The 14,147-nt window shown below is 26.0% G+C and overlaps 1 protein-coding gene across 2 annotated transcripts in view; it reads right to left on the bottom strand.

Moving 5' to 3' along the window:
• Positions 1-515: 515 nt before the first annotated feature.
• Positions 516-14,147, bottom strand: part of LOC129975171 (mannosyl-oligosaccharide 1,2-alpha-mannosidase IA-like) — a 94,794-nt gene continuing 81,162 nt past the window's right edge. Inside the window, exons 3-10 of one of the 2 annotated variants that reach the window (XM_056088139.1) lie at positions 12,802-12,903; positions 12,619-12,713; positions 11,106-11,323; positions 9,464-9,579; positions 8,626-8,734; positions 7,801-7,911; positions 7,316-7,488; positions 516-5,295 (exon numbers count right to left, since the gene is read on the bottom strand). In XM_056088139.1, coding sequence (XP_055944114.1) covers positions 5,059-5,295; positions 7,316-7,488; positions 7,801-7,911; positions 8,626-8,734; positions 9,464-9,579; positions 11,106-11,323; positions 12,619-12,713; positions 12,802-12,903 — 1,161 coding nt within the window. In that variant the 3' untranslated portion in view covers positions 516-5,058. The remainder of the gene's footprint in view (positions 5,296-7,315; positions 7,489-7,800; positions 7,912-8,625; positions 8,735-9,463; positions 9,580-11,105; positions 11,324-12,618; positions 12,714-12,801; positions 12,904-14,147) is intronic. The other variant, XM_056088140.1, reaches the window with a different exon arrangement.

Here is a 14,147-nt window from a genome sequence, read left to right as displayed (position 1 = left end):
TCATATTTCATGTAATTTTTAATTCCACATATATTTGTATGCATGCAAGAAATTTATAACAATACAGTTTTTTAAAAGGGATATGAATATACAACTTTTATCATTGTTGTTTCTGTAAGAGAATTATTTATTATTCTGCTTAGTACACTAAAAAAAAAGTATTTTTACTTTTTAGTCTTGTTTATAATTTTGAAATATTTTTTCTCTTTTAAATGTACTGCTAAAAAGCAGACTTTGAAGTAAAATTTTAATCAATCAACAGATAAGTTTTAAAAATATTAAACTGTATAAGCCAATAAGAACAAGTAAGTTTAGAAATTTTCAAGCACATTAATAAATGAATGAAAAACCAGCAATAAAATTCCATTCTTATCTGATATTTGTAAAGTAAATATATGTCTTAACTGTAACTCATAAATGGAAAGTAAATTGGAACTTAATGCACTATACAATGATTATATATATATATATATATATATATATATATATATATTTCTAAAAATAAGTATGCATCATAAATTTCAAACTTCTTTATTCATTTTCTTCCCACATCAAATAATTATATATATTTCCCCTATATATCTATTTACAAGATTTATTATACACTCTGATAAAAAATAAATAATTACAAACACAGTGAAATTATTAACTGGATTTCACACTTGGAAGTTGAAATGATACAGTTTGGCAAATTTATTTAGTTAAGAGTCTAACAAATAACTGTTCATTATCTTAACCACTTCAATATCACATTAAATCCCAACACACTTAAAGGTTCAAAACAATTCATATAAAGGACCACAGTATAAACATCACTCAAAATTAATATTCTTCAACATGAACATTAACACTTTGTTGTCAAACAAAAACAAGGTACAAACCTCATTTATTTTAAGCCTCAAAGCATAAAAAAATTATAAATTTCCAACATTTCATTCAAATCTTGAACAGTTGTAGAAAGTCATCGAAATCGTTGATGAGAATTAATCAGACATGAATATTTTACACTCAAATAAATAGACATTCTAAAAATTTGCCTAATAAAAACATTTCTAAATGCAGGCACAAATGGCAACTAGTGTTCTTTCTTTTTACAAAATAGAACCATTTAATAAATCCTTTGACATTTTACATGCTTTAAAAAATAAAAATCGTCTGTACAAACTTGGTTACAGTTTAGGAAGGTGAAAAAAGAATTTAAATAGCATATTTACTTTTTTTTTTTTCCCCCCTCCATATACTACAGTAACAAAAAATTAATTTTTTAATGCATATGAAATCTAGATAACTAGATTCAAAATTCAACAAAAATAACTATTTATTAAAGCAACAATTAAAATTACCAACTTATAAATATTGAAATATAAAATATTTTTTTGTAAAGATGCTAATTGGTTGGCTATATTTCACTTTTTATTGAGTAGATAATGAAACTTGAAAATTAAAAAGATATAGTATTATGGTGATATTGCATCAAATTACTAATAATTTATCTAGGGAAAGTATTAGAATTTTTCAAAATTTGTACCTATAATGTCAAAAATATATCTCTAGCAATAGTTAAATAAAAGGGAAATTTCTCATGTTTCTTTTGTACAGAAGGATAGAAACATTTTTTCATTGCATAGATTTTTGCAAAAACACAGAAAGGAAGTGCAAGTTACATAACAAGATTTAACAAACTACAAATAATTTTGTATTAAAAAATTAGTAAATTTACTGTCAAGTGATTTGTTAGCTGACATCGCTATCTTATTCCGTAAATTATATAACACCATACAACACATAACAAACTGAAAACATTATTCAATTCTTTTACAGTGAAACATTTTATTCAAAATAACCAATCCAGTATATCAAATAAAAGCAATAATTATAGTTTAATGAATTCTAGTATGTAGGAAATTTTATGAAGATATGGCATAACTATGATAATTCTCTGTAGGCAAAAACAACAGGGATACAAACAATATAACAATATATAAATAGTTTTTTAGCTTGATCTTACTCGCATAGAGAAAGACATAGATTATATATATATATAATATATACTTTTGCTGGAATGTGTATTTAAAAGATTGTAGAATTTTGCTGAACTTTAAATCTTTATGGGTCATAATCATGTTAATATCTAATTCCTAAGAACTTAAGTACTTCAAGTTACAAACACAAAATAGTTAGTTGAAAGACAAAATCTGAGAGACAAATTATATCTATAGGAGGAAAACACAGCAGCTGCTTTCATTGGAATAAAAAATTGCATAAATATCTCAATTTTTACAAGAATCTTTTATGGCTGATTTTGATTGCAATAAAGCTTACAGAATAAGATATATCAATCAACAGAATTTTCATTTTTAAAAAATGCTTGTTCCATTAATAATGAATTTTAATGAAACTGGATATAATTTCAATAAAAAGATCATGTGTAACTTGAAGATATTCAAAGGAATGATCAGAAATTTGATAAATTTGAAGAACAAGTTATATGGGATTATCACTTCCTGGCTTTACATCGCCAAAATTCCATATCAAACTGTGTTCCGTCTTCTGTTATTGAAAGACCTCATGGTAAGGAATTATATCTTTCATTGTTAAGAAACTGTTAGCAAATTTGGTCCCAAACTCTATTCTCCTCCTGCCCTTGCCAAAAAAAAAAAAAAAAAAAAAAAAAAATGGCAGTGAAAAATAAGTATTTTAAAGTGCAGATTAAGAGTTACTTTATTCAGAAACAAAGCAAAGAACTTTATTTTTACAAAACACTTTTTAAAAAACAACATATTAAATTTTTCAAATAATGCAAATTCTAGGGGGGGGCACTCCTTGTTTTTAAACAAAATACTTAGCTAAAATCTCATATCATATTATATGTAATCTCTTCAATACAAACAGTATACAAATAAAACTCTGTACACAACAATTCTGAAGAGATCTGTTTTAAAGGCGAATTTCATTTATTTAATAAAATATACAGCATGCATGGTTTTAAATAACAGTGTAGTAAGCCAATGGGATGTAAAATTGCATAAAAAAAATGTGTACTTAGTAAAATATTTCATAATAAAGTACAAGTTTGAAGAAATATTTGCTCTCAATCTATATTCAAACTGAGTGAAAAGAAGCTAATTCATATATGAATGAATTAGCAAGTAAAAATACTATATATAACAGAAATTTAAAAATGGAATCCTGTATTCAAATGAAGCAGCTTTTTTTTAAAACCGGGAATCTACAATTCCTGCAAATTTCTAATTCAAAATAAAATGTCAAGCAATGAACAAAATTATTTATTTCATACAGATTAAATAATTTAAAATTAGAAAATTCATAAATACAACCTAACTAAACATGCAAACAAACACAAAATTGGAATAACTCAACAACCACCTCGAAAGAATGCAATTTGCTTAAAATAAAATAAATATTTTAACACAGGTCAAATGCTTGAATAATTGTTTAATTTAAAAAAAAGAAGAAAAAAAAAATACCTATCATTCTGAAAAAAAAAAGTCAAAATAAACCCACACCATTTATTTTTAAGACATGGATATTTTAAGTTTTACTAAGTTTTTTTTTATGCACCCAGGCATTTAAAACGTTTTCTTATTACTAAGAATAATTTACAGAAAGAAAACTTTGTAAAAAAAAAAAGTGCCAGAAAACAATCTATGCAATACATACTCCAAAAGAATTTTCCTTAATTAAAAAAAAAATCAACACAAGTTTATACCATTTTGTAGCATACATTATTCTATAGACTGTAATAATTTCAACAATGTAGAGTGTTTTGTTCATCTTATGTTGTATAATGTTCTTAGCACCAAAGTGACCAAAACTGAATTTAACACCACACAGCAGTTCTGTTTCCTCCATTGTAAAAGAAAATCTAAATATGACCCAAATCAAAAATAAAGTTCAGAGAATGAAATAATTTTTATTATAGTCGTGAATTTAAAATTTACAAGAACTTTTTAATGCATAACTATATGCATCGTTTGAAATGACTTCTGTTGATAATGTTAGCATAAAACTAAAATAGTGTAAAATTTTAATTTGAACTGTACACCTGGTATGGTTTTTCTTTATGTATTTACTTGGGATGCTTTAGAAAAATTCATACTATTTAATGATGAAAAAATTGTAACTGAAAAATATAAAATGCATACCCCTCCCCCCTTCTATAAGTCAAAAAGATTAAAGAACATGAAATACATTTCAATCACGAAATGTAGAAAAGGATTTAGAAATATTTACATCAATATCATTGAAAGTAAACTAAATATTTCATAATCAAGTCTCTTTTTTCTCTAAAAGAATAGAAAACAATAAACAAATTCGAAAATTCAAATTCTTCTTATGGACTAACTAAAAAAATGTGTTTAAAATAAACATGAAAGATATACCCAAGAATTTATCACATAAAAATTGTTCTTACTGTTACAACAAAAAGAAACACTCATTAAAAACTAGTTGAATTAATGGCGCCATTGTAATAGGTTGTAATAGTGGTACTAGGAAGATTAAATATTTCCTCCTTCCTTTGTATGAATACTAAGGGAAGAGAAAAGATAAAAAGGAAATAGGAAAAGAGATTTTGAATTTGAAGAGATGGAAATTTTTTTAATGCAATCAGAGTTAATGTTTTCTTATAAAATCATCTCTTTTTAAGAGCCTTTCCCCACCCTTTTGTTATGCAAATGAATCTCATTGTGGCTTGTTAAAATGAAAAAATTAATATGTAATAAATGTATCAAATGGCAACTAATTTTTGATCTTATTTCTTTTCATGCACAAGAGATTAATTCACACATGAATTATTTCATTGTCCAAAAGAAAAATGAATTGAAAATGCCCTAAAAGGATTACACAAAATAAAATAAATTCAAAATAATTATTATAGTTTCACACTAAAATTTGGTGTTAAAGCACAAAAAAGCATCCCAAGTATACATTAAATAATATTCAATCCTTGGATCAAATGAAACAGGTTGTCTTTCTTCAGATCCAAGGATAAGACTATCAGTTTGGAGGAAGAGTCTTTGAGGAGGGCAGGGCCTATCAGCTCACTGCCTTGTAGGCAGGATTTTTTCCCTTGATGGGTAGAGGATGTGCCTCCGTATTAAACACCCATTTATCTAAGGGGATGAGGTCATCATCAGAAAATAACAAATAGAGGTATTTGAGCGTCTCGGCCAAGAAGAAACTCTGCTGGACATCGTCTTTGGCACTGTCCAACATGTAAACATTCTTCAAACCAGAGAAGCCACCATCCACTCGGCAATGTCTATCAATCGCCTGGAAAAGAAGAATACCCTTTAGAATTTTAACTTGTATTTACAAATTCAAATAATCTAGACATTCAATTCTTTTCAATACCACTTAATTCTCAACATAAAAGTACTTCCGCATACTTTTTCTTTTCATGAGCCCTAATAAATTGTTAAGTTAGCACAAAACTTTTATTGAAGAGTATTTAAACTGATATCAGATTTTAACATATTTTTAGCATGTTTGACATTTTTCTGTTATCTGTACTGTGTTCACAAGATTTTAATAATAGTTATGGTTTGGACTAAAATCATTTTAAGCTGTGTCTACACATCAACTAACTCATATTACAATATAAATAAAGATTTCTTATAATAAAGATTCTGTCCATTAAACACAATTTCAGTCCTTAAAAGTCTAATCTTTAAGAAATATGAAATAACACAATAATGATTAACAGAATAGATGCATAAAAATATTGACAAATTTTGCTATGAGAGGCAAACAAACTCATCAACAAAACAAACAAACAGATTTAGTTAATAATTCTATGTGGCTTCTTAACAGAACAGCAAACATGATTTTTTTTTGGGGGGGGGGAAGTAATGGTATGTTATTTTAGGCTTAAATCTTTCAGAACTAAGGAATGATAATATTGCTAACAGACCTATGATTTAAAGAACATCAACAAGTCTATATTTCATCACCTATAATAATATCAATTTGAAAGATGTTTATCATAAATATTTTCCTTTATATGAATAAGAAATGAGTTTGAAACACTGCATGAATAATGTGATATTGTATTATTTATTAATATCAATGTGTTTATCCAATGCTTTTAAGTTGCCAGACATGTAATGAAATCTAAAAATATCTCATTTTCTATTAAATACTCTGTTAATTTATTTTTTTACAATAATTTATAATGAAGGTCATAACTATTAAAGGCAGAAAAGTATCTTTGCTACATTTTTAAGAAACAAAAATAGCATTATAGGGAGGGATGGGGGTACGAGAACAACAAAGAATGTTTGCAAAGCCACTTGCAAAAAAGTTTCATTTAACACTATGGGAATTGGAAATTATACAAAAAAGCCAAGGAGTTATTAAATCTATCCTTAATAATAAAATACCTTTTTATTAAATTAATTTTTTTTTCAGTTTAATACTCTATGGGCAAATAATCAATTTTCAAACTAACTTATTTACAGACTTACTGACAAATAATAATATTTTTACTCATGGTTTTCTTACAATAGAATGGACAACTATTTGGTTCAGGAGAGTCAAACTTCACTTTTAAAGAGTAAATGTACATTAACTAAATCAGCATAATATGGTATTGCACCAGTACTGCATAAACATTATGTTGGTCAGTGCAGCTTGCTGTGTTAACTAGCATAGCATTAATTCAAGAGCATTTGCAAGTATAACATTTCAAAATGTCTGAACACGTTCTTTAAGATTATTGTGATTCTTGACCTTGAAATAATATTTTGTGGAAGCATGTGATACTGCTTGATTCCATAACACATTGTTTGAATTCATTCACATAGTACAAATTTCAACATAACCTAATAATAAGAGGCTTCAATAGGGCAACAGATACAAGACTAGTGAAATGAACATTGATTTTACTCAGGTAAACTAGAAAACACATAAAATCAATCTTATCACTATCAATCCAATATGATATCTTTTAATAGTAAATCATAAACTACTCCAGGTAAAGGTCATTTCTTTCAATTTATTTGCTTATTGCCTCAATGTACAGAGTACATTAGCACTTTCCATTTACATTATTCTTTTACCCAGTACTCAAAGTCAATGCTCTATAGCATTTAGTATATAAACACTACTTTACTGAATTTCCTAGGTAATTCAAATTTTCCAGAATTGAAACAGATAACATCAATTAGTTTGAATTTTCAAGGTTCCAAATATGCACATAGTAAGTGCAGTTAAGAGAATTTTGATAATTATATAGAATGAAATAAATGGATATGAAAATGAGAAGCACTTAGAATGAAAAGGAAAAAAATACCTGAGCAGCTTCCCATCCCCATTGTCTATATTTTGGGTCCTTGGTGACCCTCCATAGAACAAAATAACTCTCAATCACTTCAGGCCTTTGGATGTAGTATTTCTCATTCTGTTTCAGAGCCTTGGCTTCACTAGCATCTGAAAAGCGGAACGATTCTGGACCCAATTTAGTAGCTAAAAGAGAAAAGTAAAATTAAATCATTTAAATACAAATCGAAGTATGAATTTTAAACTAACATAGCAGTTAAAGAAATAAAAATTTCCAACTAATTATTTCAAGATTTTTATGGAATTTAGGAAAATAATTCTGAAAATATTGAAACACTTCATTGTCATCAGGAACATACAAGTATACAAAATTTTGAAACTCTTAACACATGAGAACATGAATGAAAAATCGATTATAAAACTCCATCTTTACAATTATAAAACCAATCAAGTTAAATAAAAGCAATCTGAAATGACTAGTAAATACAAAATGTTTACCAGTTCTATCATAAGATTCATGGCAAGTGTGAGTAAGATCTTTTCCTAGCTGCAAATAATAATCTTGTCTATTTGGTGGCATGAATTCAGAGCCAATTGCAAAGAATCCACCTGAAAATGAAATCATACATCATAATTAGAAATTAAATCAATAGACCTACTATAAATAATAAATTTAGGGTAACAAAATAAATAAAAAAAATTGTTAGCATTTATTCATTTCACTTGGAAGCTTGAAACTATTTGGTCACAGCGATTTGACACTCAATTTATTATTAAATATATTCATTCAATAATGATGAATAGTAGTTGTAAATAATATCAAGAAAAAAGTTTTGCTTCAAGTTTTCAAACATTCTAATTTTTTTTATCAATTTTTTAAGTCTTTTTTTTTCCCCCAAAATAAAATTATCAAACAAATGTCTGGAATATATTAGACAGAAATTTTTTAAAAATAAAAATAGATTTTTCACCCCTAATCACAATCTTTAGTTTCATTTACCTATACTGCAGATTTTTTAAAAAATAACAGATCATTTTTATGAAATATAATATAATAAGATATTGCTTAGAAAAAGAATGGTATAATATAATAAAAAAGGATAAAATTGCTTTTTTGATTGATAGTTTCTTTAATCAGGACTAAAATTAAAATATAAAAGCGATATTTAATAATGCATACACAAGAATGCCAAAATAGAAATAAATATACAATTCTAGCCTTTAATTTTGATTCCCCCCCCCCCCCTTCTGATATAATTCTTTTCATGGCAAAAGCAATACAGAATATTATATATCAGTAGAGAAATGGTAACTAATTCTTACCAGCAAAACAAGCTAAATGATCCATTTTATGTTCTATCCGATCATATTTTAAATCAGCTAAGTATTTGAGTCCCCCTTTAGAAGTGAAGACAAGCTTATCATTTATAGCCTGGAAAATAATAAAAATAATAATTGGTGAGGATACAATTAAAAAAATACACAGAATGTTTAGCTTTTTAAATCACGTATTTAAAAGTAGTAATGCATTTGATTCCTATAGTTAGATAGTTATATTTAGTAAGTTAGATAGTTATATTTTAATGAAAATTTTATTCACTTAACAACTTACAGTAGTTGAAATAAAAGAAGAATCTTTAAACATTTTGATTTATTTATTATTTAAGCAAAGAAAGAATTAAAAGCATATGAAAGTATATTAAACAATATAATTTAAAAACAGAGTAAATACAGAAAAATTAAGAGGTTAACAACTTTTTTTTTAATTAATCAAAAATTAACTTTAATGCACGCATTCTTTTCAATTTTCCACTTGCATTTACACATCTCTTTTGGGTACCAAAATTTTTGCACTTGCTCATTACATTTTTGCATTGTCATAATATGAACAAAAAAAATTTGTGATCCCAAGTATACACATAAGAAGAGAAATGAAAATGGGAGAAAAGAAATACGAAAGTAATGATATAAATAAATAAAAAAATAAATGCATTTATAAGATTTTTAAAATACTTTAAATCATGCTGGGATTCTAATAAATTTTTGCTGAAGAATCTGAAAGAAAAATTCACTATAAATGTTTTTTTTTACCCCATTTAGGTTTGAAAAACCCCATTTGAGAACAGCAAAAAATCTTTTGGAAACTAATTTATAAACTTACTTCAGCTAATTCTTGGAACATTTGCAAGGCTTGAACATCTTCACCATTGGACTGAATCCAAGATTTGAGAAGATATTCATAAAAGCTGTCACCTAAGGCTCCCATTGACATATGGTCTACAGGAAATAAAATGTAAATAAAATTGTAAGAGCAGGCTTATCAACATAAAAAATTAAATAATCATTTTATAATCTAAAAATAATTTTCACAATCAGAATTCATACAAAATGCCACAAGGATTGTAAAATTTACTTGCTAAAATAAAATACACAAAGGGAAGATATATTATTTAAATTGTAAAAGACTGAATGATGGATATTATTCTTCAGAATTCAGTCAATAGTCTGGCAAGTAATAATTCTTCTTTAATAATACCAACTACAATTATTTAAGAAAATTTTTTGCTAGTCAAATCAATTGGCCATTTTAAATTTAAAAAAAATAAAAAAGAGAGAAGAATTTTTGACAATTACTATAATTTATATTTCATTTACAGTTAATTTTTACAAAATATAATTGCCAATAATAATAATAAATTTAAAGATCACTAGATAAATGTATAATTTCTAAGATTTTTATTAAATGATAAAATATTTTTTCCTACACCTTCCATTTGATTTTATTCAATCATTTTCTTCAATTTCTAACATCATATAAATATATTAATTTTACTAAGATATTAGTAAAAAGCTTAACTTTCATTCCACTTAAAACAAAATGCTGATAATACTATTCATCTTTCATTATTATTCTTGTTTAATTCTTTTGAACTTCTAAATTTACTCACAAAAGTTCATATTTAGGATAGTTTCATGAAAATTAAATGTGTTGGTAATTTGCTGATTCTACTGCCATTGATAAATAAGAGGTCATTGTATGCTTATTTAATTAGAAAGACAACTCAATGTATTAAAAATGATGTTTTTAAACCACAAAACAGAAGACTGCACATTACATTCAATATGTTGGGTGAATATTAATAACTGTAAGCTTTGTCAGTCTTTAGATGCAATGCAGATGCCAGTCTGAATAAATTGCAATTAACACCAAGAATGTTTCAATAACTACAACCACAAAAGTAGATGTAATATTACTCTTGTTTTAATAAGTTTTTCAATAAATCTTTCTAATACCAAATGTTATCTGAATTTTGTATAAAAAAGATCATATGTATCATATACAAAAGTAAACAAAGTATTATACAAAATTTTAAAAGATATATACTGTTAACAATAAATGTACTTTAAACATCTCCAAAAAAGTTATTATTATTATTATTAAAATTATAAACCTTTCATTAAAAAGTTTTTTTTTTTTTTATATAGTTTAAAGTAAATGCAGCTAAAATAATTTTAATAAGTCTGAAATATGAAACAATAATGAAAGCAATAAAGCCCACACACTTTATAGCAAAAAAACAAGATTGTATAAAGCATTTCCCATTGAATCTTGCCAATTACTAAAAATAAGCATAATTTGATGGCAAGTTTTCTAAATAGTATGTTCATAAGCCTTATAAACACAAATCAATTCAAAAGACTTTGTGCTAATCATTATTTTAATTAATGCCAACAATATGGCAATTTTAATACAAATAAGACAGCATTTAAGTTCTCAAAAATAAAGTTCAAAGTATTCTTACGTTGTCCCCAACGACCAGTTTTAGGATTCAAATAATTAGGGAAAAGACCCTGAGGTTTATCCATCTTGGCAAGGAAATCTCTGATGTAATTCACCTTCTCCTTGTAGACAGGGTTTCCTGTTATATCACTTAGGTAGGTGAATTCTAAATGCAGAGTACCAAACTCAGCAAGAATGGAACTGGAACTAGAAGCCCATGCATAGTTTTTGCTGGCACCACTGAAATATAAATAGACTTTTTTAAAAATAAGAGAAAAAAAACTTTATAAAATATTTGGAATTTTGTTTCTTAGAATATTCAAGTGGCATTCTAGCATCTCTTCCCTTTTATTATTCTATACAGTTTTTAAATTTTTTTATTTTGACGTCTAACATTTTGATAAATAGTGTCCCTTTTTTCATGTATTGATAGAATTAATTTAAAAATTTTTTTATACTAATTCAGTTTTATTCTTAATTTCTTATGCAATATATTGCAATAAAGGAATAAAACATTAAAGTTTTGTAAGGAAATCATATGCAACATTACTGTATACAAACCACTACATCAAACCAATCAACTTTCTTTAAGTTTAGATTCTCTGTATTTTAGATAGCCATATATAATTTCATTGTGAAGAAAATTATTTTCTAAGAATATTCCAGATATCTAAGGATAAATAATCTAATTTATAATAATCTTTATATTTAATAATCTACTAGAATTATAAACATTCTATTTCACATATTTCCATTATATGAATAAAACTTAAATGTTTATATTTTTATAGTATTCTTAATTTCTTTCTCAAAAACATGGATGTCATAACAGGACCATAATAGCATGAAATTCCGATTGGGAGACTCCAAATAAATATATTTGACTTTGAATGAATATCCAAGTATTTTTTTTTTTTTATGATTATATTCTGTCTTTATTTACTATATGATTTTCAATAAAAGAGTATTATTTCCTACTTTTACCACACCAATAAAATAATGATAACAGTTTTATGATTTATTAATTTTTACTTTATTTCATAATTCATCATTACAAATACTTTGATACCTGAAAAATAATATTTCTAAAATTAATCTCTAGATGATGCCATATCTGTAAAATAAATTTTTAATTAAATTAATATAATAAAATAATTAAAGAGCTTTAAAATACAAAAAAAATATTCTGTTGTCACTGGGGAACAATCACTGAGCAAAATTTCAAAATTCTAGCACAGTATATAAAGCAAGTGAAAACTCAATAAAATTTCATCTTTATGAACATGAAACATGTCAAATTAAATAAAAGTGTTTAACAATTGTATATACGGAGTGATTCACAAATATTTTGTGAAATGTAAATGCATAAGCATTAGTCAGAAATAAACTGTTCTTGAAAATAACTAAATGGATTTTTTTTAAAACCATGATTTTACTGATATAAAGAAAAATATTTTATGGATATAATAATTGCTAATTGTTTTAAAGGATTAAGTGCAAAGACCATAGACAAGTACATAAGAAATTATTCTCACCTCTTTAGGTTCACAATTGCATTAGGAATGCCAGTAGGAGTGTTGAAAGCAGGCAACAATTTCTGTGCAACATGATCCGCTTTCTCTTTATACATCTAATGCAAAATAATAACACAGTTAACAACAGTAAAACAATGATAAGAGACAAAGAAAAAATTATAATTCTGAATTAGTACCACCTACCACATCTCCTGTCATGGCATAGCAAGACAGCAAACCTCCAATGAAGCGAATATTTGTCTCAAACACAGATATTTCTGCATTCTGAAACAAAGATTGAAAGAACTACATAATAATTTTGCTAGACATGTTTGAAATTGATTCACTGGTTTCATCAGTTCATGAAAAATTTTGACAGAAAATATTCAGAAGCAAGCATGTATAAAAATATAAAGTGTTGTTTGTATATGGAAAAGCCTTTGGTTTAAAAAAAAATCAATGACTAGCCCTTTTTTAAAAAAAGGATGTTTAGTTAGTTAGAAACTGATATATATTTGAGATTACAACATCAAAATTTTTACATTTGCTAATAAAAATTTTAAGTTTCCAACACAAATACTAATTTATGCATTGAAGTTCAGAAATAGAGCAATATCTAAAAAAGGTGCCTCACTTTAAAAGAAATAATAATATTAATAATAAAATTGTACAATTGCCAATACTTGCCAATTAATAAGCGAAATTTTCAAGAGAATATGATAGCCACTTTGTATTTTTAAAAGAAGATACTAATATAATAAAACAGTCAGTCAGTCAGTCAGTTTTTTTCATGTTAGTACAACAATTCCATACAATGCACAGTGTAATGTCATAAATTTGTAAATGGATATGATATATTTAATTGTTGCAGCAATTTGAAAATATTACACAGATCTAGTAATTTTATGAATTACACTCAAATCCTATGAAGAGTATATAAGTTATTATATATTGAACAGGTCAACATCGCTTTCAAAGCTGTAAAATGGCTATCTGAGCAAGGATTTTGCAATACTGTGATGTGGTTAGATAGTGGGGGCAAAACTTAATCTTGTTTGAAGATCTCTTTCCAAATTTCCACAGCCAAATAGAGCAAGGATATTCAAAAGCCTCAGGAATTTCAAGTCCACACTTAAGTACAACAGATCTTGATACACTTTTTCTGCTGTTTATGAACATAAGACAACAAAAAATAAATAAAATAAAATTCAAAATAAAACTTTAATATTATTTACAGAATGTACCACATGAGTGCATATTATATAATTTTCATTTTATGCTCAATAATTACACATAACAGATCTTTTGTACTTCAAATATAATTTGTATAGCTTATTTGAATGAAAATAATACCAGAAAATATGAATATAAATTGTAGAACTCAGTCAAAAGCAAGGAGACATTGTTTATAGTTTTGATTTCAAAACCTTTTCATTCTGAAACTGATACCAAGACACTACTACAATACATATCATTATGATGGGTTAAAAATACATGCAACTTTCATATAGCTAGTATTCTGAATTCCACTCATGATCTCTCAATTAATG

This window comes from Argiope bruennichi, chromosome 7 (assembly GCF_947563725.1).
Source record: "Argiope bruennichi chromosome 7, qqArgBrue1.1, whole genome shotgun sequence".
Taxonomy (NCBI): Eukaryota; Metazoa; Arthropoda; class Arachnida; order Araneae; family Araneidae; genus Argiope; species Argiope bruennichi.
Note: the sequence above shows the minus strand (reverse complement) of the source record. Positions and strands in the feature narration are given on the sequence as shown.